The sequence below is a fragment of the Gambusia affinis genome, linkage group LG11 (assembly GCF_019740435.1).
Source record: "Gambusia affinis linkage group LG11, SWU_Gaff_1.0, whole genome shotgun sequence".
Classification (NCBI taxonomy): domain Eukaryota; kingdom Metazoa; phylum Chordata; class Actinopteri; order Cyprinodontiformes; family Poeciliidae; genus Gambusia; species Gambusia affinis.
Window position 1 is genome coordinate 5860986 of NC_057878.1, and position 24065 is coordinate 5885050.

At 39.7% G+C, this 24065-nt stretch overlaps 1 protein-coding gene across 1 annotated transcript in view; it reads right to left on the minus strand.

Moving 5' to 3' along the window:
- Positions 1–3109: 3109 nt before the first annotated feature.
- The window catches only part of gdap2 (ganglioside induced differentiation associated protein 2), a 34035-nt gene continuing 13079 nt past the window's right edge, over positions 3110–24065 (minus strand). The window contains exons 8-14 of the mRNA XM_044131748.1: positions 21605–21755; positions 19894–19970; positions 16345–16421; positions 16092–16231; positions 10328–10382; positions 8956–9099; positions 3110–5817 (exon numbers count right to left, since the gene is read on the minus strand). Coding sequence (XP_043987683.1) covers positions 5776–5817; positions 8956–9099; positions 10328–10382; positions 16092–16231; positions 16345–16421; positions 19894–19970; positions 21605–21755 — 686 coding nt within the window. The 3' untranslated portion in view covers positions 3110–5775. The remainder of the gene's footprint in view (positions 5818–8955; positions 9100–10327; positions 10383–16091; positions 16232–16344; positions 16422–19893; positions 19971–21604; positions 21756–24065) is intronic.

Genomic DNA, 24065 nt, shown 5'->3' on the forward strand with positions numbered 1-24065 from the left:
CTGCAGCTGCAGTAAACTACAAAACACGTCCTAAAACACGCCCTGTTTAAATTCACGTCCCCCACTTCCTTAATATTTTTGGGTTGGATAACATGTCTGCTAACTTGGATAGCATGTCGTGTATGAAAACGCAATTTTTACCCACACTGAAACTGGGGCAAAACCAGTGTTTCACTTTTGAAAAAAATCCTTATCTACGTCATGATTCTATGTTGCTGATTAAATAAAATCATATGGTAATGACAACGTATAAATGTCTGAGCTAAGCGTATAACTATCTGACAACGTATGCTGAAACGTATGCAAACGTATGCTGATCTGACAGATATAGCAATCAGTTTGTCATACGCGTATGACGATCTGACAATGTATGGCTATCTGACAGAACACCTGCCCTGCATTGCTGGGTGACGCAAGCGTCGCTCCTGTCCACTGATTGGCTGTGGGCGTGGACAGACGGAGCAGCAAAGGGAGGAGAGAAACGAAGGCGCAACGTTTGAAACTCACTGCAACCCGGAAGTGACGGAAGATACAAACAAGCCGTGAACTAAAAGATGCCGGCTTTTCTTTGCTTCGGATTTCAATATTCAGCGGCAGCTCAATATTGAGTCGTTAGAGACATACATGAGCACATATTTGTAGTTGTGGTTTCTACTTTTAAAAATTCGATCTAAAGTTTAATTAGCACAAACTTGTCTTGTTTGTAGGTCAGTTAGAATTAATCAATCACAATATGGAAACCTCTAACAGGTTGACGAACACGGAGACACCTGTGGGTGTATTTTAAGGCCACACCTGTTTCCATTACAAATGTGTTCAAAAATCTGTTGATATTCCGCTAATTGTGGGAAAAAGCCTCCCACGACTTCACAATTGCTGTGTTTCTGTCAAACAACACAACGCAAGTTTTAAAAAAATCCCTCGTAAATAACCTTGTTAACGTGATAAGTCATTTAAAAACATGCCGCGTCGTCATCCTCCAACTACTTCCTGTCGTCTTTTTCATCTTTCCTCTGGTTGTAACATCCGCTTGTTGATAATGTGATTCGTGTGATATGAAAAGCGCTGCTAGTGCAGTTTTGCGATTAAAAAATGTTTCAATACAGCCACACAAAAGAAATTACCTCAGCCTAGCGCCACATTTCTTTGTTTCCGTTAAGCAAATTTATTTTCAAAATGTCAAATTGTGCCACGGTCAGTGGAAACGTATATGCTGCTTTCTTGCTAGACACAAAGTCAAAATAAATCAGAACAATTTTACCAATGCCTCAAGGTGTCGCGTTCATCTGTTCTAAACATTATATACAAGTATAGACATTACGGGAATGTCCCGCCATCAGGACAGAGACGGGTTCTGTGTCCCAAACAGGTTTTGGCCCAAAATGTGCAGACTGACCCCAGAACTAAAACCAAACAACCTGTGTAGATGCTGCTGAAGCCGTCAACATTCACGCTTTTGTAGCCGTGGATTGTTGTTGTTTCCAACCGTAACACTCGGCTTCCAAGAACTGTTCAGAAGACGACCATTGATGACACTAAAGACGGCCTTCATTAAAACTCGTCTTCATTTCTTCCAGTGAGTCACTCTTTGAGCGTAGAACTGAGTGTGCCTCGGTTTCCAGCCACAACAGACGAGAACTGGAGAAGAACTGGGCCAGTGTTTTACTTTACATCAAAACGTCCTGCAGTCTTCACATAGTAAGTGTACCCTTTAAATCTGCTGTTAGTTTTTTTCCGTCTCAATCAAAGCTCCTCAAAGACCCATGAACTAAAGCACAACAGCAGTCAGATTTTCTTTTAAATCTTTGGGTTTTGTAAGATCTTGATTAATCTTTAGCAGAGAAGAACGGCATTGAAAATGTTTTTTAAGCAGTAATTAATTATTCATATTGGGAGCAGAGAGAGTGCACTACCTGTAAAACATGGTTTTACTATTTTTGAAAAAGAGACAAAATGATTATAACTATAAAGCAGCACTAAAATCCCAGAGTGCACATTTCAGCTTTAAAATACAAACTTTGATGTGTTTTTGGCACGCTTCAATCTAGAGAATTTTTTTTCTTTTGGTGAATATAGTTTTTATTAGATTATTAATAGATGTTATTATGGTTTAGAACTTCAAAAAGTGCCTAGTAAAGAAATGGCTGGAAATTTGCTTTGTGCATTTTCAATTAATTATTAATAATCAGGTATAGTCGAGGTCAAATTCAATTTTACAAAAAATTAAATAAAAATCAACTTAACAAGGCAGAGGAGTTTGATTTTGCCCCAGATTGTCAAATTTTGCTGTCACGACATAGTGACAGTTTCAACAAGTATGTTATTTATAAAGTATTTATAAAAAAATTTATACTGAAGCTTTAAGTGTAGCATCACTGTTTTTCACAAATGTGAGCGTAAAGGACAGGAAGCAGCAGCTTTAGCTTCATAACTGCAAAGTAGTGCAAGCTAGTGCTAGCTACAGAGTCGTTAGCATTTTCATCAAATCTTCTCTGTTAGACGAGCTGAATTTTAGTGTTATAAAGTCACTATACATCCTGGTTACCTAGATTGATGTCAACAGCTCTGTTAAATATTTATGCTTAATATGAATTTTTCTTTTTAAACCCACTACATGCTAGCTTTAGCATCAGTAGGCTGTTGTCACTTTTAAGTGTTAAAACTGGTGCCAGTTTTTACCCAGCAGTTACTAGAGCGTTCCAGAAAATGAAGATTAAACATGATGTTCTGTAATTGGTGAAATTACCACCCAGCATATACTGTACATAGTTCACGTCACCAGAGTGATTTTCTAATGATGAAGTACTTCACTTTTTGAAATGCATCGGCCAAATAGGAAACAGTGGAAAACCACAGTTTGACTTGAATGCAGCGCTTTCACTCTAAAGACAAAAACATTCATTTGTTTTGGGTCCCCAACGTTTGTTTGTCACAGCACCTTAAAAGTCAAATATTTAAAGTTAAGTTTGACTTTAAATCTTTTTGTTTCACAGAAAACAAAAAGAAGAAAACAAACATCAGCATCTCAAAAATCTTATTATTTTTTAAGTTACCATTGGCTCCGTGTTTGGCCTCCAATTATCACGATAGAAGAATCCAGACGCTTTGATGAAAGTCAAGAATTTTTTATCAGAAAATTAAAAAAAGAAGACGATCCAAACAGAAAAGAAGAGACTTCTTTCAGACCCCGAAAGCTTTGGACAGTCTGAATCAACAACGATAAAATGACAGATATATTTCTAAAAACAAAAAGATCACATTTCCATAAAGTCAATAATTGCCTCAGCTAAACATCGTGTGAGAAAATCCCGGTTCTGCCGACAGTTTGCGAAACGAGTGATTGTAAAACGGATCTTCCTCTAACAGCTGCACTTCTTCTCATTGACCTCAGCACAGTTACGGTTCATTTTTCCTTCCATACGCACAAATACTCCAGCTAGAAGGCTTCGTTTTTGTCGTAAACCTTCGGTTCTTAAACGAGCAGGTTAGCATCGTTTCCTACGATGAACCTCTTGCCGAGTTTCTGAGTTTCATCCGCTCTGAAATGAGGACGTTTACAGGAAGGAGAATCACCCTGAGAGGCTCGAGCCTTTCCAACGGAGCTAAAATTAAATGAAAACACCTGGATGGCGAACTCGGCTGGGAGAAATCAGCCAGTAGTCCCAACAGACGGTGATAAAAATTCACACCAAAGCAGGGGCCATAAAAAAGCTCCACAATAATAAAGAGAGAGTTTAGATCTGGGAAGTTATTACCAGTAATCGTTCTCAAACTTGCGTCGACGTCGTAGCCGATATCAATCCGTCTGATGAGCTGAGATTCATCCGTCAAGGGGAGGAGGAAGTTTGTATTCTGTAACAAGTTTTCATTTCTGCAGGCAGCACAATATCCTCTGCTTTTCCAATTTCTCGCAGCAACACGGAGCACAGTTGGCCGTTAAAGCAGCAACAAGCTTAATGGTTTCTTGTAAAAGTGTAGCTCCAGCGCTATGTTCCGTGAAGACAAACATTTTTCACTTTAACTGAATGAAAGGAGCTAAAACAGGTTGAGATTTTTTTTATTTTACTAGCTGTTGGCTTTCACAACTCTGATTTACTCAGTTTGCTGCAAACACAGGGACGCTGAAAAAACAAAATCTTACCAAGTAGTTTTGGTCTAGTTTTTAGTGCTAATGTCTTAGTAGACCTGAAATAAGACAAAACTAACTTACAGGTAAGTTTTCAGCAAGATATGGGAGTTATTTAATTCAGTAATTTCTTCATATTGATAAGAAGTAGCTCCACGTTTTTCCACTTAAAACATGGGAAAAATGTCTTGTTACAAGTAAAAACAAGATCTGCCAGTGGAACTAGCACTTCATCCATGTTAAGGAATTATTGACTTAAAACAAGCTGCTGTATCTTGCTGAAAAGTCACTTACATGTTACAGACATAAGAAATCAACAGTGAACTGAACTTTCCTTATGAATGGTGGGTGTATCAAGAGACAAAGTTTAATTTCTACAAATAAAATCACTTATTTGGAAAAATCACGTGTGTTTAAATAAATAGGTAGTTTTATGGGATTTCTTTTACAAACCTGATTCAGTTTGTAAGATATAAACTGTTTTTACAATGCAGGACGTAATCAGTCTCAGTCTTCCCTCAAGAAAACCGTTTATTCTTGATGATAAGTTTTCTTTTCTGCAAATGTCACTCCTGATAACACCCTGTTTTAGCTTTGCATCAATTACTTCAGCTGGAGATTAAGTTTATTGATCAGCTCTGATTAGTGACCAGGATGTTAAATGAATTAAAAAAACAAATGGGAACGACCTTGTCAATTCTTGGCTCTGACCATTTAATGAGCAGATGAACGGAGGAAAACTCATTTCAGAAAACCTGTCAGCTGCTGCAGAACACAGGAGAGTGAAGCGACGGTTCGCCTTCCAGCCAGAGATTTACTATCAACATGACCAAAAATGTATATATGGGGATGAGCTAAAAAAAAAAAAAAGATATTTTTCTGTTGGACTTAAGTCTACCATGAAAATATGCATGTTAACTTCTGCAAGAAGGGCAACAAACGTCCTCTTATCCTCGTATTCATCGGTTTACACGAAGAGCTACGAATTGAAACTCTTGCATAACTGCAGTAATCAGCTGGGGAGGAAAAAAAAACTAAACTTGTGGGATAAAAATCTATTTATTGACTCATTTTATTCTAAACGCTGACAGATGCTGCAACGTTTCGTTGAAACACGAAACGCTTTTCAAGACCAACAAGATTTCACACTGCAGCGTCTGAAAACGCTGTCAGCACACTGAAGAGTTCGTGTCCGGGATTTAACCTCTGATTTACATGTACATGACTGATGAAAAGTTACTTTCTGCCCCGCAGATTTAAGCTCCTCTTGTTGTCATAGCGACGTGCTGCATTGAATAGTAAAACTTGCAGCCTCTAGATTCAGCTACTGGCTGGATAAGGTGTGTGATTTTACGTGTAGTCAAATGTTTTGTGACCTCACTCTTTATTTGCTTTGGAGAAAATACATATATATATATATATTTAAAAAAAAGACTTTACACGAGGAATAATCCAGGAACTATCCCGGACCGACAAACCTGAGACGACTCTCTTCATACGATTTTGGCGGGAAACGTCAACAGGGAGATTTTCCCCACTGCAGTTCACAGCCTGATGGAGTTTGTGAGTTCAGACCGCTCAGGCAGTCGGACGTCCAATAATAGCTTCTCCTTAGAGGGGCTGAATTCAAGAGGTCCAGCCGCGTCCTGTCACAGACCAGAAGCCTCGTTGGGATGGTTTGGTCTGTTTACCTGAGAGAGGAGAGAAGATACACTCAGTGCACAGTTAGCACAAGAAGCAAGAGCTGTTCTGCAATTTCCTTAGCGCACAGATTCTCATAATTAAAGAAAACAAACTTGAGTCGCTTTAGGAGACATAAACATTTTCTTTCAGGCCGAAGAAAGCCCGCCATAAATGATTACGTTATTTTAGGTGTTAAGATGCAGTTAGTCAGCGTGGGGTGCAGCGTTGCTGGTCACCTTCATATTGCAAGGCATGCTATGTGTCGTAAAAAACACAAATTCTGCAACTCACCCCGAGAAACCGAAGAATATTCCTGCAGACATGAATTCCTGTAATCATGCAAGTAGTACTGACCCATTAGGGTGTGACAGTGGGCCACCAGTACGGCAGAGCTACAAACCTACCAAGACATGGCCGTCTATCTAAACCAGGGGTCTCAAACTCCAGTCCTCTGGGGAACACCTTCCTTATCTCTCTACTTCAGCACACCTGGCTGCAATATTAGCTCATTAGCAGAGCTCTGTAGAGCCTGACTGCAATCTACTGAGGCAGTTTCACCATTTAATTAAAGTGAGTAGGACTAGATACATCTAAAGGTTGGATAACTCTGGCCCTCGAAGACTAAACCAACACGGAGGCAAAAACGAGCACTGATAAGAGAAGCAGCTGAAAGGCTCATGATGTCTTTGGAGGAACTCCAGAAGTAGACAACCCAGGTGGGAAGGCCTGTTGATCAATTTCACTATTGAGGACAACCCAATTAGATGCTTCCTGCTAAGTGCGCAGAGACAAAGGAGATTGCTAGACAACCTGAACAGGTTCTAAAGTGACGACCGGTCAGTGACGTCGGACCACTTTTTTCAGTAACGAGTAATCTAACGCGTTGCTATTTCAAATCCAGTAGTCAGGCTACAGTTACTTGTCGAAGTCACTTTGCGTTACTGTGTGTTACTATTTTCTTTTGTAATTTATTTCCATTTTCTTGGGGAGTGACTGCCGTTTCTATGCGACAGAAACAATCAAGCTTTTTTTTTTTGCTAAACTGGATCAGATGTCACGTCAGCAGACATCACAACATCTCAATAAAGGATAAACACAAAGGAACATAAACACACAACCTTTTTTGCCTTTTTGGTCAAAAATAACAAGAAACTACTTTGTCTACATCTAACTCAGATATCCAGCGGATTCCTGTTTTAGGTCTTGATTTGACGCGGTTCGGGAACCGACACAGAGCGCTCTGGACTTCGTCATCCTAATTGGATGTGGAGGCAGACTGATTAATAGGTAACATTTTTAGAAAAGCAAGCACGTATTACTCCAATCAATCGCTGATTTTTTCCCCCCGTCATCTCGGAGAAATATCAAACTGAGATGAAAGCGCGCTCAGAAGTGCCTGCGATTAAACGCACATGGGTGTAAACACATTACAGAGCTCGGCCTTGGAGACCCCGCAGAAAAATCAGTGTCGAATTAGGGTTGCATTAAATTACAGTAAATGGAGAGCGGGTGTTCGCCCTGGGTGACTCAAAACACAGGCTTGTTTTAATGCTATTAAATTAGAATGCACTATAAATCCTGGACTTCCCTTGCCTCCTTCCATTTGGAAAACCAAGAAAGTGAACCTTTTCAAACGTAAGAATTGGGCTCCAACTACTTATTTCTCTGACTAAACCCAGTCCGGCTGTGTCAGGGTTTGCAGTTTCTGTGAATTCATAACCAGAGAGGAGGAGAGCAGGGCAGCAGTCTCATTATTTCAGATTAGAATGTGAAGCGTTTCAGTTTACAGCCTCTGAACAGTTCAGACGATCACCAGAACCAGACCCGACTACCATCATCGGCCATTTAGGAAAACAAAGCAAAAAAATAAATAAAAGGTTTGTATTTTCAAGCCGAGGGAATGTGGACAGAACGGAGAGGAGGAAAAGAAAAAAAGTTTTGAAGGTGGTGGAAGATTCCAACAAGAGCTTGTAAATTTACAGATTTCCTCATTTTTGAGCATGTTTAAATGTTTCAGGTCACTGAGCTAAATCAAACACAAAATGTATTTTTATTGGTGAGAAATCTATCCAAACCAATGTGGCCCTTTGTACAAAAAGTCATTACCCACCAAACATTTCAGGAAAGAACAGATAGACTACAGTCAAGCACGGTGGTGGCAGTATGATGAATGGGGAGCAACCAGCTATAAATAATGAAAACATTATTTCTTAATTTGGGTTATGGAATAGGACAATAATCTGAAGCACATCAGGTAGTCTACCTCTGAACGGATAGGAAAAAAAAAAACTGTCCTAGTCAAAGTATTTATTTTTTTATGGAGGTCCAGGTTGATTTGAATAGCTTTCTACCCCTTAAATAGTAATAATTAAAACAACATTTTGAAAATATTAAACTGAATCTCAGTCTGACGCTAAACTTTTAAAAAATCTGAAAATTATTCAAAGCTGCAGGACATAACTGTAAAACTTTTATTTGAAAGAAAAGTTTGTTTCTTTTAACATATTTATTAAAACCGTCACCATTTCATCACAATAAAATTTAAGCCAGATAATCTGTGAAAAGATCAATCTCCTCCACCTCCTTCCTGATGGATACTGCCATCTGAGGAAATGCATCAAAAACAACCAATCAGAGCCAGGAGGCGGGTCTTAGCGCTGTCAATCAATCTAATGTAAGCTGCTAAATGTGCAACTTAGTTTCAGAAAAACGTTTTTTTCCGCCATTATCTGTGGTCATGCTAGCTAGCCTTAGCATTCACAACAGAGCAAGCTAACAGCAGTGTAGCAGAGAGCAGGAAGTAAAGAGGTGATTGACAGCGCTAAGACCAGCCTCCTGGCCCTGATTGGTTGTTTCTTGTTAGTGGGAGATGATGGAGGAGCAATTTTTTATTTTTTTTGTTTTTTACACATTCTCTGCTTTATACCAGACTGACAGTTTCAACAAATATGCAAGAAAAAAAAGTTATATTATCTACATACTGCAGTTTTAAGTGTGGGGGAAAAAATTAAAAACTGGTTGCAGATAGATTTTCACACTACTGCACTAATATTTTTTAAATTGTCTATAGAGTTTTCCTCTAACACAGTTTATAAAGACCACATTCACATTTCTCCGTGCGAAGCGGTCTGGGCGCGCGCTCTTACTCGTGCGTCGTACTCCAGGACGAAGGGAGGAATGTCGATCTGCTCGGGTTTGATGCAGGTGAAGAGCTGCGGCAGGTTGTCCAGGTAACGGACCTTCTCCTTCAGGCCCGACACGCTGAAGGTGGTGAAGAACCAAGTGGAGACCTGCGCAGTGTGAAGACACAAGGACAACAGCAGCGTCATGGATTCGTGTTTCTTCTGCGCTGCTGAGATTGATAACCCGCCATAACGGAAGGTAAAGTAAATACAGCTCTCTAAGGAAAGCAGCAGAAGTCGATTAAATCTAATGACCCTTTAATGATCCTAACAAAAGCCTAGCCGTTTGCAAAAGCACTGCGGTTCCTCTAAACAATGAAGAAACGAACATAAACCAGAACCCACTCAAGCTGGAACGTTTCTTGCCAAAAAGGCAAATATGTAGAAGTATAAAATTTTGTGTGTTGACTGCGGTAAGCATCTAACTGCGATGGAAGTCCTGCAGATTGTCTAATAAGCTACATGTGGCAAAAAGATGAAAGTTTGTTTAAGAACAACATTATTCACAACTTGGAGATGATTTAAGTTAATAAAGGTCGATATCAACTCCTCAATATCAGGATTACAGGTGAAATTTAGCTGTGTTGATTAATTCAATAAACTGAGTTTTGTTTTACGCTTGAGGTTAAAGTGAAAAACGTCTGAATACGCAGAACCTTTGAAGACTTATTTAGCAGATGTTATATGATTTAAGTTTGTTTCTCAGACTTGGATTACGACAAAAGTATTAGGGTCACATAAAAAAAAAAGTCAAATGAAATAAAAGTATGAGAATAAAGTAAAAATAATTACAAGAATAAACTCATATTGTTACAAGAATAAATTTGTAAAAAAAATAAAGTCGAAGCAATATCCGAATAAGGTCAATATTTTGAGAATAAAGTCATAGTATTACAAGAATAAGGTTGAAATAATACAAGAATTGTAATAATATGACAAATAGGAAATATTTTTCACTACAAATTAAAAAAAATCTACTGTTCAGAAACTAAAGTAGTGTCACTGATCTCTTTTAGTAAAACTACCGTTGCTAGGCAACAAGTGGCATCAGGTCTGAGCATCATGGCAGAAACACAACAGTGTTATTGTGGTGGCAGACCCTAAACATGTCGCTCTAGTAGTTGTGATTTAAGTGTTTATTAAAAGAGAAAACCTGCGTACTTTTAAAACTATCTTCACCTGGCACTAATAAATGCAATGGATGATCTTTTGTCACTTTTGTAGATTCTTTCCTCCAAATCAACACCACCTCCACCGTAAGGCATCGACAAATTAGAAAGCTTTGCGGAAAGTTGCAGCAGCTACAAAAAAGAGCCATGAAGGCGCCGACTCCTACCTTTGAGCGAAACGTTGGATGTACAAAATAAAAGGCCCTCAGATTCTTTTTATACCTGCAACACAGCAAAAAACAGCAGAGATGAGACAGAATCCGCCTCTTTCAGCATAACATTCTCGCTTTTAAAGTTAAAAAAACAAAACAAAAAAAGAAGGAATCGGTGCAAACTTGGAGGCTGTGAGAAGGATGAGATAATAAGTAATATATTAAGAAAACAACATGTGCAAAGTGAAGTCACTGTAGCTGTGCCTCTAAAAGTGTGGGTTTGAGGTCCAAAAACGACAAATTTTCCCCCACAGTCAGCTCCAACCTGTCCATCAGCGAGGAAACAATTACCACAGAGTCGTACAAAAACGCCAGCTTTCCCACAGAGACCTCAGTGTCTGTGTTACCCACTGAAAATGTACAATAACTCGTTAAAAAAGCGTGACAAATAAGTAAAGACAGATACAAAATAGGCTTCTCCACATAACAGCCTCTGGCCAAGGTCCTAATACCAAGTTATGTCGTTTTAAAATTAAAGCGGCTTCCCAATTCTCCCAGCAATTAGAGACACATGTTCAGTCAAAAAGTGTCCACGTATCAGGTCCACGGGCCAGAACAGGAATCAGCCGCGTGAGCTCAGCCGATGTTTTTGTAACCATGGGAACTTAGTGGGGTCAGAGAAAGTGATCAGTCATCAACAAATGCAGCAATAAGAACATATACAGAACAAACGTGGCCATTGTTGAGGCTGAACTGCTGAAAAGTTGGTGAAACCCCTCAAACATAATGACAATCAGCCAAAATCTCCTCCATCTTCCTAATGAGGAAGACCTGATTCACCAGACAGCTCTTTGGTGAATTCCTTTGTTCCGCCTCGCTGGGCTGGACTCATCATTTTATGACATCTTGAGCCATTCGCCGGAGTCAAGAGGTTGACCCAGAGCTCTAATCGTCCTTCAGAGATAAGCACAACTCTCTGCAGTATCCCAGACTGCAAACAGCAGAGACGCACTGCTGAGATCACAAACCGATGCTGAGATCACAAACCGATGCTGAGATCACAAACCGATGCTGAGATCACAAACCGATGCTGAGATCACAAACCGATGCTGAGGTCACAAACCGATGCTGAGATTACAAACCGATGCTGAGGTGTCGGGACAAAAATCATGTTTTCGTTTTAAGATTAAACCAACACACAGACACGGTTCTTGACTTTTATCTCAACAACTGGGGCTTTGAAGTCTCTGATATGCCAGAAGTGCAACGATGAACATCTGACATCAGCGAACCTGACAGTGCCCAAAGCTCAGCTGCTGAATGTTCATCTGTGTTTATTGACTCTTTGTGTTCACTGAAATTGGGCAAAATTGAACAATTAAACATCTGCGCTTGCTGTGCCTTGCAGAAATACTTCCAAGATCTTTTCAAGCGTCACATCAAACCTCAAACTTGAACATATTTTGCAGCATTTCATGTGATAGACCAAGGTAAAGTTGTATAACTGTAAAGTGGAAGTAAAATGATGAATGAATTTATATAAACCAGAATAACCCCAATTTATATCTTACTATTGGAGATAACTTCTGGTGTGACCAATCATGGAGACTCAACTACCACCAGTTCTACCTGCTTAGTCTACATGACAAATACAAGTAGGTCAGTACCGTAGTTCAGTTTCCAGAGAACCGGGTTGCCCTGTTAACCTCACGATCTCTTTCAACCCTCTCTACAAGACAAACAGCCCAATTTTATCAATTTCTTGAACCAAACTGATAAAATGAGGATTGACTGAGCGATGAGAAGTCGAAACCACACGATCACCACAAGGACTGCAACGGAGATAAGACCCCACAAGAACCTCTTAGTGAACCAAAGGAAATGAGTCAGGTACAGACAGTAGAGCCTCGGCCAAGCATTACAGAAATACCCCAGGGGAACACAATCCCTCTGGTGGAACGAGCCCTCAGGTGTGTAGGAGGGTGTATTCCCTGGCACACACAAGCTTCCCTGATCTCTACCACTCAGTGTGAATGTCATTGACTGGACAGGGAATCTCCCTGTGTGACCAAGAGTCCAGGACTCAAAACCTTTTTCTGCTCTGCCCAAATATGCATCAGTTCTCACTGGACAAAGTGAATGTAATCGCTTGTTCTATGGTGCAAAGAAAACTGCTAACAGAATTGAAATGACGCCAGGGCAAGATCGCGCCACCCATGCGGAAGCGCTACCTGGGTAGAGCAAATCTCTGACAGAAAAACAACGTTGTACGGTGAAGGTAGTGAAGCTCACGTTGCTACCCGTTGTCGTTTGGCGAGGCATTCTTGCCTCATCAGTCAACAACAAGGCAAAGGAGATGGGAGGGGGGAGAAATCGAATGAGCCACGCATCGGGTCCGTAAAGTTATTTCGCAGGAAACCATGGAGAAATTGACGTTAAAGCCCAGGAGCCTGATCTTAAAACACTCCATATAAAGAGCACCGATTTGCTTTTGCCAAAAATTAACGCGTTTCATGTGAGACCGTAAATTTGTGGAACACGCAGCAATAATCTGCAGCTCATTTTCCGGTCTTTAGACCCAGAGCATCCAGACATAACGGTGTTGCGCCATAACAAGATTTTGGCTGGAAATATTAAGGTTGTCCTGCTGCTCAAAAATTGGCGTTGCCGGACAATATTTGCCATCCATTTTATTATTACTTTTAATCTTCCAAATATTTGACCGGCTGTGTTTTCTGTCATTGTGTCCAAGCCGCCTCCTCTGCGTAGTGGTGCGCTTGTGAAAAGCAGGTGAATATTGCTTTGTGATGCGTAAAAGAGCAAATCTGAACGGTTTTGATCACGTATGTCAGGCTGTGCATGGATATTTGCGCCACATGCCTGAAGTTGCTGCTTTACAAAGACGCTGGACCCATTTGTAGCCACAGCACACAGGACCCGGCTCGATGCCTTAACTTCTGATTTAACCACAAAGCGTATGATGTAATGCTGACAAAACCCTCCATACAGACGAACATGTTGTAGTTATACCGCCGATCACTGTGGCATTCAGCTGCTTATGATGTCGGCCACAGGCATTTATCCGTCTTTTACATTTTTCCAGACTCTGTTTTGAGTTTTGGCTCTATTCTAAATGTTTTGTATAAAGCGTGTGATAATATCAGCTCCCCCACTGACTATTTTTAACTCTTTCCCACTATTAGTTTTTGCCAAATCTCTAATGGCCGCAGCGCATTCGCAGTGATAAACCCCAACACTTTGTCAGAGGTTCACGTCCTTTCAGGAGAGGGGATTTCACTCATACTATCCTGTCATGACATTGTGAGTTTTAACAGATATGTAAAAGTTACATACCGCAACGTTAAGTCACGCTAAGCCAAAATGTGTCTGCTGCCTGCCAGGTAACTGGGAATTATGAAAATACCTCCAACAGGAAGCAGCTTTTCTAGCTAAATGTTGGCGTCTACATTACATTCTCTCATTCCCAAAAAACTTTCAGCAAAATAATCTCTACCTGAAGCTTATGTGTGGCCACATAGGACGTATAAATGTCAGGAGATATTCATAATTTGCATTCCACCTGCATTCACCAAGGTCTGTGATGATTCAGCAAAGGGCGTGAAGACGCTCACCGTTATTGTGAATGACTGCGTGGGCTTTCCCCGTTGCACTGAAAGGGGAAGTGGGACGGAGGAGTTTTTCATTCGTGTTCTGTGACGGCTGCCTGAAAGCTGCACCGGGCCGGTCCGCCATCTTAACTCTCCACCGTGTGAACGGGCCGCTTTCGCAAAGCAAAAACAAAACTGCCGTCCTGCATGTGAATTTATTACGCAGCACGTAGTGAAACTAGTGGAAAAAGTTGCCAGAAAAAAATGAATGAGAAAGATTTGGTGAAACCAAACGGATGAACATTTGTAGAAAGCAGAGAGAACAGCAGCATGTTGTGTTTGAAGGTGGAATGGCTGCGTGGAGATTCCCAAAGACTCAGTTCTTCTTGAAGTTATCATGGCAGGAAGTTTGTTTGTGTGTGGATATAAATACATATTTTACTTCTGTGAAGGTAGTTTGTGTTGGAAAAGAAAGAGAAAAAACCCCATCCAAAGTAATGGTGGCCGAGTGTGAAATCTTGAGTAAACATAAGCCTAATTTTAGTTAAAGAATAAAACTGATCATTTCAATTATGTGGACTAAATAGAGGGAGAAGCGCAATTATTGCTGGAAGTATTCAGCTAAACAGAAACGATATCTCAAAAAATTACAGCATCCAAATCCTGAGGCTCAAATCCAGATCAGGAAGTAGAAAGACAACTTTAAAAGTTAGAGTGACTGAGATTAAAAGGAAGAGCACAGTGGTCAATGCTGGGAAAAAAACATGTGGATAAACAGAAGTCAATCACATGTGATGAACTCCAAACAAAAGTGAGAATAGCAAAAACTCACCATCAGTCAGAATTTCAGGAGTCTGTACCCAGCATGTCAGAAACCAGAGAGCAAATCACGTTGGTAGGGTCTGAATAATTTAAGACTTTCTGACGGCTTTCACCCGATCATCAGTAAAAAGACAGAAAGTAAAAGAGAAAAAAAACTAAAAATCGTTAAAGCCAAAAGAAGCATTTGCTGTGCTTGGTGTCTTAAAACAAAAAGTGCATTTAATTTAGAGTAAGTCGTTCTTCTCAAACAAAACAGTTCAACACTAATGAAGTGTTCAAATCAATTCAGTTCAACAAAGGAAAATCACATTTTGCCATAACTCATTTACAGATCCTGTGGATGGTGACAGTGTGGGCAGGAAGGACCTCCAGTAGCAGTCAGTTTTGCAAAGAATCAGAAAAAGCCTCTGACTGAAGACAGCAACAGTCTGTAAACGTATCGCAATATGGCTGAAGAACACATCACGATTTAAAGGTTCCGTATCAATATTGATCATTATTTTTCAGCAGCTACGAGGCACGACGGCAAAACCTGAAACTGCTGCTGCGCCAGTTACTCAACAGGTTGTTGCTAGGCAACCAAAGAGTGAGTCTGTGAGTTGATGTCGCCAACCTTTCTCATTCCTCAGCCTACGTCTCCCAGAATGCAGAGCGGCTGAGTGAATATTCCATCAGATGTATCATCTATTGATATTGATTACATTCGTATCGAGACATACAGTACAGACCAAACGTTTGGACACATCTTCTCATTGAATTCAATGAGAAGGTGTGTCCAAACGTTTGGACTGTACTGTATATTGTTATTGATTTATTGTCCAGCCCTAGTCATACATGACTGTCATGACATGCTAACCGTTACATTTTCAGAGGCGGCGTTTCAAAGTAGCATGTCATCGGTTTCTGGCAAGCAGTTCTAATTCAGCTCATTTGTTTTTGCCACTCCTCTTTAAATTTCAGTTTGTCAAACGCACTGATGGTCGTCTCTATGTGAGACACTCCTTAAAGGAAACTCTGCATCTCTTTTATTACAGCCATTAGCTAGTTGGCTACAGTCTCCATTACTCAGCCTGGCTCAGCTACCACGTCTTTGAAGTCTGTTGGTGGTTTTAATCATCTACTATATTCAGCTTGATGAGGTTTGTGTGCTTTAAAAAATTTACCTCTAGAAACTCATTGATCAGTTTTAACTCCAACATCTTCGATTGGAAGCTAGCTAGTTTATCAAGCCACGAATAAACTCCATCACTACCTGTTGGCGGATCAGACCCCAGCATGGAGTCAAGACAAAAATAAGAATCTAAACTCTGAGTTCAGTTTGACTCAGGAGAGGAAAAGTCCAGACTGACTTGATGTCGACGACGTCGTAGAGGTTTTTGAGGAAGTCCGAGTCCAGATGGTTGTGCTCTCCGGTCAGCGTGTGGAAGTAAACGATCACATACTCCTTCACTGTGATGTGATCCATCACATGGATGAAGTACAGTAAGGCCTGAATGGGAAACACAAACGGATTTTTTTAAAACCCTGCTCTGTAAAACATGAAGTGAAGAGACGATTGGGCCAGTCGGACCCAAAAAATGCTTAGAAGACTTTTAAAGAAACCTTTTCGAGGTCAATGAGGGTTACTGGGATGTTTCGTCCAACCACCACCATCACCGTCCTGCCGCATATGTCCACACCTAACAGACAAACAGAAACGTTAAAGAAATTCGCTGGTGAAGGTTTCACCTTCAAGCATTCGCCCGGAAATGTGGTGAGTCAGATTGGTTTGTCTGCAAGCATACTTTGGATAGCAAGTTTACTGTAAAAAAAAAAAATAATTAAAAATACACACTATGTATAATCATTCCAGTGAGATTAAATTTCTTCCACAGAGATCTCACAGTTCACGTTAAAGTTCTACGATCTCTACAGGAAATAAGCACAAATCAGTTGTGCTAATCGCTAACATAAAAGCGCTAAAGTCAGCCTATAATGTAAATAATTAACATTTATGTCAACTGTTAACATTTGCTTTTTAAGTCTTCTATCAATTCAATAGAAGAATAGATCATTTAGCACTACAGCCAATAATAAAACATTGAAGCCTTTTCCTCTCAAATGACAGGCTGGACACAGAAACAAGATTAATATCTTGTAAAAGATTAATATTGTCAAAAAGAAATAAAAAAGTTACTAATCTGTCTCTTAAACGAGTTAACAAGCTCTACTGTATGCTTCTCTATAGTTAGATTTATTTGTGCCAATGCAATGTCTCTGATGTGGTGCATTTCTAGTCTCTTATTATATCGTTTTTGTTTTGGTTTTTTTCCCTGAAGAGGAAAACAGACAAGGCAAGAAAATATTTTATGATGTGGCTTTTTTTCTTTTCTTTTTTAAACCAGAGAAGAGCGAACATTAAGAGTCTGTCAGCATGAAAACAGGCCGGCCCGGTTATCAGGCACATCATCAAACCACCGACTTCAGGCCTGAACTTCATGACACATCTGAAACCGTTCTGAGAGCAGAGTTTGCCTAAGTCCAATTTGAATGCATGCTCTCTGTTCTCGGGTCACGCAGCGGCGGCGTCTGCTGTCCGACTGAATTCACCACAAGTCAGTCAGGTTTGACGACAAAAAGAAACGAAACTAATGACACTTAGAAAAATAAAAACAGAGGGTGATGAAGCAACATGCCTCCAATCATTTGTTTTCATCTAGTTGGACTTCCTGCTCTTTGAAATGCAACAGAAATGCAACTTTTTATGCTGTTTGGTTGCTTACTCAGAACCCATCCAATCACTGAACAGATGCTTAGAACAGATAAATGTGTGGATGTGCCAAAACTTCCTCCAGCTGAAAAGAAACAAAACTGAAGTTATTATTTTTGGACCTAAAGAGGAACGATCTAGAGTCAGTGCACAGCTTCAGTTATTACAACTAAAAACCAGCGATCAGGCCAGAAACCTGGGAGTAGTGATGGACTCTGACCTGAACCTTCAGAGCCACGTAAAGACAGTCACAAAGACGGTCTTCTATCACCTGAAGAACATTTCCAGGATTAAAGGACTAATGTCTCAGCCAGATCTAGAGAAACTCATCCATGTGTTTATCTTCAGTCGTATTGATTATTGTAACCGTGTCTTCACAGGTCTGTCCAACAAATCAATCAAACAGCTACAGCTGATCCAAAATGCTGCTGCTCATGTTCTCACTAAAACCAGGAAGATAGAGCACATAACACCTGTTTTAAAGTCCCTCCACTGGCTCCCTGTAGCTCAAAGAATAAACTTTAAAATACTGATGTTAGTTTATAAATCACTGAATGGTTTAGCACCACAATACATTAAAGATCTGCTGCTGTTGTATCAACCTTCCAGAACTCTCAGGTCTTCTGGTTCTGGTTCTGCTCTGCATCCCCAGAACCAGAACCAAACGAGGAGAAGCGGCATTCAGCATCTATGCACCACAAATCTGGAACAAACTTCCAGAAAACTGTAAAACAGCTGAAACACTGACTTCCTTTAAATCTCAACTAAAAACCCACTTGTTTAGAGTTGTATTTGAAACGTAATCAATTGCAAATTTATTGACGGAATCTGACTATGTTGTGTTTTTATTGTTGATTCTATGTTGCATTGTATCTTTGTGTTTGATTTGATGTAAAGCACTTTGAAATGCCTTGCTGCTGAAATGTGCTATACAAATAAAGTTTGATTGATTGATTGATTTCTCAATAAAAAAGTGAAAAGGGAAAGAAATTCACCTTCTACTATAACCACTAAATATTTATTTTAAATGTTTCCTGTTAAAAAATAATACGTAAATAAAGGTGTCATGTCGAAAAAGGAGATCCTACAACCAGATGGAGGACTGTACAAAAACAACAACAACAACACTGCCTCCTCCTGGTGACGAACAGCAACTGCACCTTACAGCTGAAAAAACAACAAACTCAGTTGATCTCTAACAAAACCACATTAGAGGCTCTGGACCTCAACACACACTCAACACACACTCAACACACGCTGGTTTCTGACGCTCCACTCACTGACAGCATGCAGAGGAAAGATGCTGGAGGTTTTGTCTGGATTCGAAGCTCTGTTTCCATTCAACAAAAATGTCAAACAAGACGATTTTAATTTAAGCAGAACATGTTTGTGTTAGGTTTTTTTTTTTTTTTTTTTTTTTCCAAGGTTCCTATATTTTATATTTCTAAATTCAATATTTCTGTTCACTTACATTTCTAGATCCTCATCCAGTATTTTTGATAACTTTCCATTTTGAATATATAATATTGAGGTAGAACTGTCAGGTCCTACTTATGGCTGTCACAATTCATCAACTGATTAATAATTTCCATTCTGATTATTAGTGTTACTCTGTAATTCCTTTTACAGAGACTCCATAATACATTGAATCTGTGGTTTTAGTTGCAAGTAGTTTCTATTTTCTTTTTACTGTTGTGTTTTATTTTGGATATGTAAAATATCTCCCAGCTAAATGTTCTGTACAAAATTAAAGTTTACTCATCCTTCATTATTATGCCATATATTGTTTAAAATTGGTCTAAAAACAACAGTATTATGGTTCATCACAATCATTTATCTGTTATCGTGACATGCCCAGTCCTGCTAACATCAAGTCACACAATCATGAGACAATTTAAGGTTTTAGCTTCAATCGTTTGTTTCAAAATCCAGAACTCTTGAATTTGTCCCAATCAAGTATTCAGGGATCTACAACCAAACGCGATTCGTCTCGCAGGTTGAAAACCTCTGAAGGTGTTTTGTGTGAAACACTCCTAGAAAAGTAGCAATCTGAGAGCTTGTTTGGCATTTTAGCCCCCAGTTTAAGAACCTCATGAACAGTTCAACCTGAACGGAAACCTGTTTAAAGAAAGAGCATGCAGGAAAACAACCTTTTACTGATGTGTGGGAATGTTAAAATCAAGATGCAATTCGTAAAATCCAAGACAAAAGCACCCATCAAATCAAGAAACTTTGCATCTTTGTGTTAGTCTACAACATACAATTTGGGTAAAATACATGGAGGTTTGAAGTTGTAACGTGAAGCAGTTTAAATAGTTTCCAAATGAAATAAAAATTGGCTGCCTAATGATGCTGCACGGTACATATTTTTGCTGCTGAACGTTGCCGCCTCCCCCACCTACCAGTCTGATATAAGGCTTTCAGCGCAGCGATGTCCGACAGATCCTCCGCTCTCGCTCGACACAACCAGCGACTGTAGCTGCAGGACCCAAACACACACACAGACAGAAAAGAAAAGGAAAAAAAAAGTTGCTTTCTGTTACACGGTGAATGTAATGCAACTAACACCTGCACAGAAACTTAAGCCTCCTGTAACATCTGGTAAAACCGAGGCTCTCTGTGAAGAAGTGACTGATGCTGGACAGCTTCAAATCCTCTCTGCTGCGGTCTGGAGGAAATCAGAGCTCTCCACGCGGCAGGCCGTTCAGCGCGGTGGTTCTACGCTACACTGAAAACTCTGGAAGTCCATCTGGGATTCCTTCTGAGGCATTCTTTCGTTTCTACACCTGCTTTTGCACTCAGTAAAGTAATGGTAGTAAAAAATACAAGTATAGATGTGTAGAGAAACGCACCAATCTGGGTTTTTTGTTGTTGTTGATGCCAATTTTCCTGTTTTCTGTTTGCCAATTTCTTTACAAGGGTTATAAAGCATGCTAACTTAGTATAAACTTTGTTTTATTTCAACAATTAAATATCACAAAACATGAAATAAAAACTTTACTAGATGAAAGATGATCCTCTCTGTTAGTCCTGTAAAGCTTTAGACCCTTAATATTACTACAGTACATTAAAGAACAAACTGTTTATGTGGATTTATTTTTGAGTATCAGAGGCTTTACTTGGTATTTAACCAATCTTCAGGATTCTTCTGATTGGTGCATTAACAGCTGTGTTCCCATTAACCATGGAACTGGAATTACAAAAATAGATTTGCTTAATGGAAACAAGGCAGTTTTGAAAGAACTCGTGTTTTTCAGAAAAAGTTTTTGTGAGTTTTCACCCGTACCAAAATTTATGTATTTCACAAACTGCAACAGAAATGCTTATTCCCCCCATCACCCTTAAATGCATCACACGCATCTATAACAGTCTTCGGTGCGGAGGTTGTTACTGTGGGAGGATTTCCGTGAGGTGTTTACAAATAAGTCAGAGAAACTACAAACAGCGCAAGGAGCCATTTTAAAGGAAACTGTTCTCTGTGAAAGCTAAACGGTTTGTTGTCGCTGCTACAGCAGAAAGCTTGTTGGCGTCGGCCAATCATCACCGCCGCGCACTTTGAACTCGACTTGGTACATTCTGTCAGAGTGGTGAAGAACCAAAGTGACTGTGAGAAAAGCTTAGTAGAAAACCGGCAGTGTAAATTACAGCAAAGTGTATCCAATTTACTCTTTTGCGTTTCCAACCTCAGTCTGAATTTGGGAATATTGGCGGCTTTTTGGGAATCTCACAGTTAAGACAAGAGTGGCATTTCAAGAGAACAAACAGAGACAGTAATGCTAACCAAGCTAATACAAGAGTTTGAAGCTGTTTTAAATTAGGAACAACCTGTTTCGCAGTAAATGCTTTCTTACACACACAGTGTGACATCACCTCTAATTATAATGCAAATGATTCATCACCAGTCAAGAAGACGGGCCAAACTATGGTGAAAAGCTGGTATTTATAGTTTTTCAAAGAAATCTGAATAATCTGTGTTATTGACAGATTTAAGATTTACAAGAACTAGAGATTGGAAATTGATCATAAATCTCTATTATTGCACTATTACCTAATGGGATATATTTAGTTGGAGACATTTCATTTCAGAAATATTTCCTTTGCTGGGACTCTTACTTTCTCTGGTGCTGTTTCTGTACGGCTGCCTCAGACATCTGGCCCTGGAGGATCAGCTTCCTCTGCTTGTCCACGTCGCCCTCCATCCGAGCGAAGGCGTGATTCCCCACCTGCCCCAAATCCAGGTCCAGGCTCTCCTCTTCACACTCATCTGGACAAAAACAGATCATACTCGGTTCTATTGCAGGGTTTCTGCCGGTTTCACCAACTCAATTTCAAGACTTAACAGCCATTTAAAGACCCGTATCTCCACAGAAACGTACGAACTTCGTCCAGACAACTGCCGATAAATTTGCTAGCTAGCTGGCGAGGCTGTGTTAGCAGCGAGTTAGCGATAGCCTCAACCGCAGTCAGAGTGCAACTCAAACATTTGCCTGATAGAAAAGTAACATAACAATAAATACATAAATATAGGATATATCAGATTAAGTAGTCATATCAAGACAAAATTCACCTTACTTTAAAAAAGAAAGACGACGTTAGTGCATTTTAAGGCCTTAATTTTAGATAAATGGGTTTAAGACTTTTTAAGAACCATTATGAATGTAATTTAAGACTTATATTTCCATAGAAATGTACAAACTTCGTCCAGCCAACTGCTAATAAATTTGCTAGCTAGCTGGCGAGGGTACGTTAGCAGTGAGTTAGCAGCAGCCTCAATCATCTCGAGACATGCTGAGTGCGACTCAAAGTGTTGCCGGACAGGAAACGCCCATGAGGAAAAAAATAAATGCACAGAATATATTAAATTAAATCTAGGACCTGCAATTAACACATCAAGAACCATCTTACTTTTAAAAAAAAATGAATTCAAGACATTTTAAGCTTTTATGTTATTTAAGACTTTTAAGTCTTAAATAATGTAAAAATCTTAAGTTATATAAGACTTAAAAGACTTAAATAACTGCATCCAACACGCTGATCCTGCATGTTGGACCTAAATGTTTCCTCACAGAAACAAAAACCCCTTTCTACCTACAGTCAGTTTTCTATTTATTTCAAAAACACAATCTGCTTACCTCACTCATGTCAGAACATTTGCTTGTTCTCATTTATTGCAGTACACAGACACAGATGTACACGACATTATTTGTGTGCCATCGGAGTCATGACCTCAGCTGACAGCATCCAGGCACCGCTTCAATCCCTCCTCCCCCCTCAACCACATGCGAACATTAGATCAGCGCTGACAGAGCCGTGTGTGTGTGTGTGTGTGTGTGTGTGTGTGTGTGAGGCTGTTGTTGGGCTTCCTCTGCAGAAAGCCTGCTTGCTTTGGATCCACCTTCTGAAGCCACATCTCCCAACTTTGAAGCTCTGCGCCAGAAGACATCACAGCTCAGCTCAATCGAGACAACAGACTCAAGTTGGAAAACCCACCACCTCACTGACTGACACAATGGCTTTGGCTGTCACAGTCCAGCTCCCAGAAACCTAACAATTAGAGCGCATGCAGCTCCAGAGGTCACGCAGATTACAGAGGACATGGAGCTGTGAAGGCCGGCGCGGAGCGGGGGGCTCGGCTGATATTTTGTGCTTCTTTGACTCGTTTCTGCCGGGAGCAAACAGCTGCATATGCACTTTTCCTGGGATAATTGGGATCTATTCTTTCGGGATGAATTGAAAACGAATGTTTCGGTAGGAGCAGGAGGGTTTCATTTCACTGTGATGCTGCGGCGCTCTCACTCAAACGCTGCTCCCATATAGAAACCTCAAATCAAACCCGCAACATCTACTCCAGTCAGACACGTTACATAAGAACAAATGAGTCACATTTCACCTTAACCTGTGTAAATAATAAATAAATAATAAACAGTGGGATTCAATTTGCCACAAAACAAAGATGCTAGTAGCATCAAAACCGCTTAGCGATGGGTCCTAGATGATGTAATGTTGAAATTTGTAAAGCAACAAAAATTAGAAATTCCTGTTTGCTAAAGTTTATATTTTTATCTTATATTCTGCTTATAAATAAAGCAATTGAAGAATCTATTACTTACACTAAATATTTGTGCTCCGTTTCTGTTGTTTCTGCTAGTTTTTATGTTGGCCTAGTTTTACAGATAAAAACATGGAAGAAAGAAAAATCAAAAATTGTGACATGTATTTGTTTGTGACCACAGGGGGCGCTGGAACCTTGGATCAACATTTTTATTTTTTTTTACTTGAATATGTTAAAACGTTTGCAGTAAGAAAACTTTTGTTAATACCAATAAATTTGCATGTTTTACTAGTAACAATAAAAGGCTGTTAACTATGTGAGTGGAAGACGATGTCAGAGACTCAAATTCAGAAGTATTTTATTGATCCCGAAAGGAAATTAAAAGAACATTCAGCCTGTTTTATCTTGATCACTTTTGATCAGTGATTTGCAGCTCAAATACAGAATAATCTGACATTTTTCCTCCAATCATTAAATGCATTAAAACTGAGAACCTCCACAATGTTACTTGTAGAACCCCAT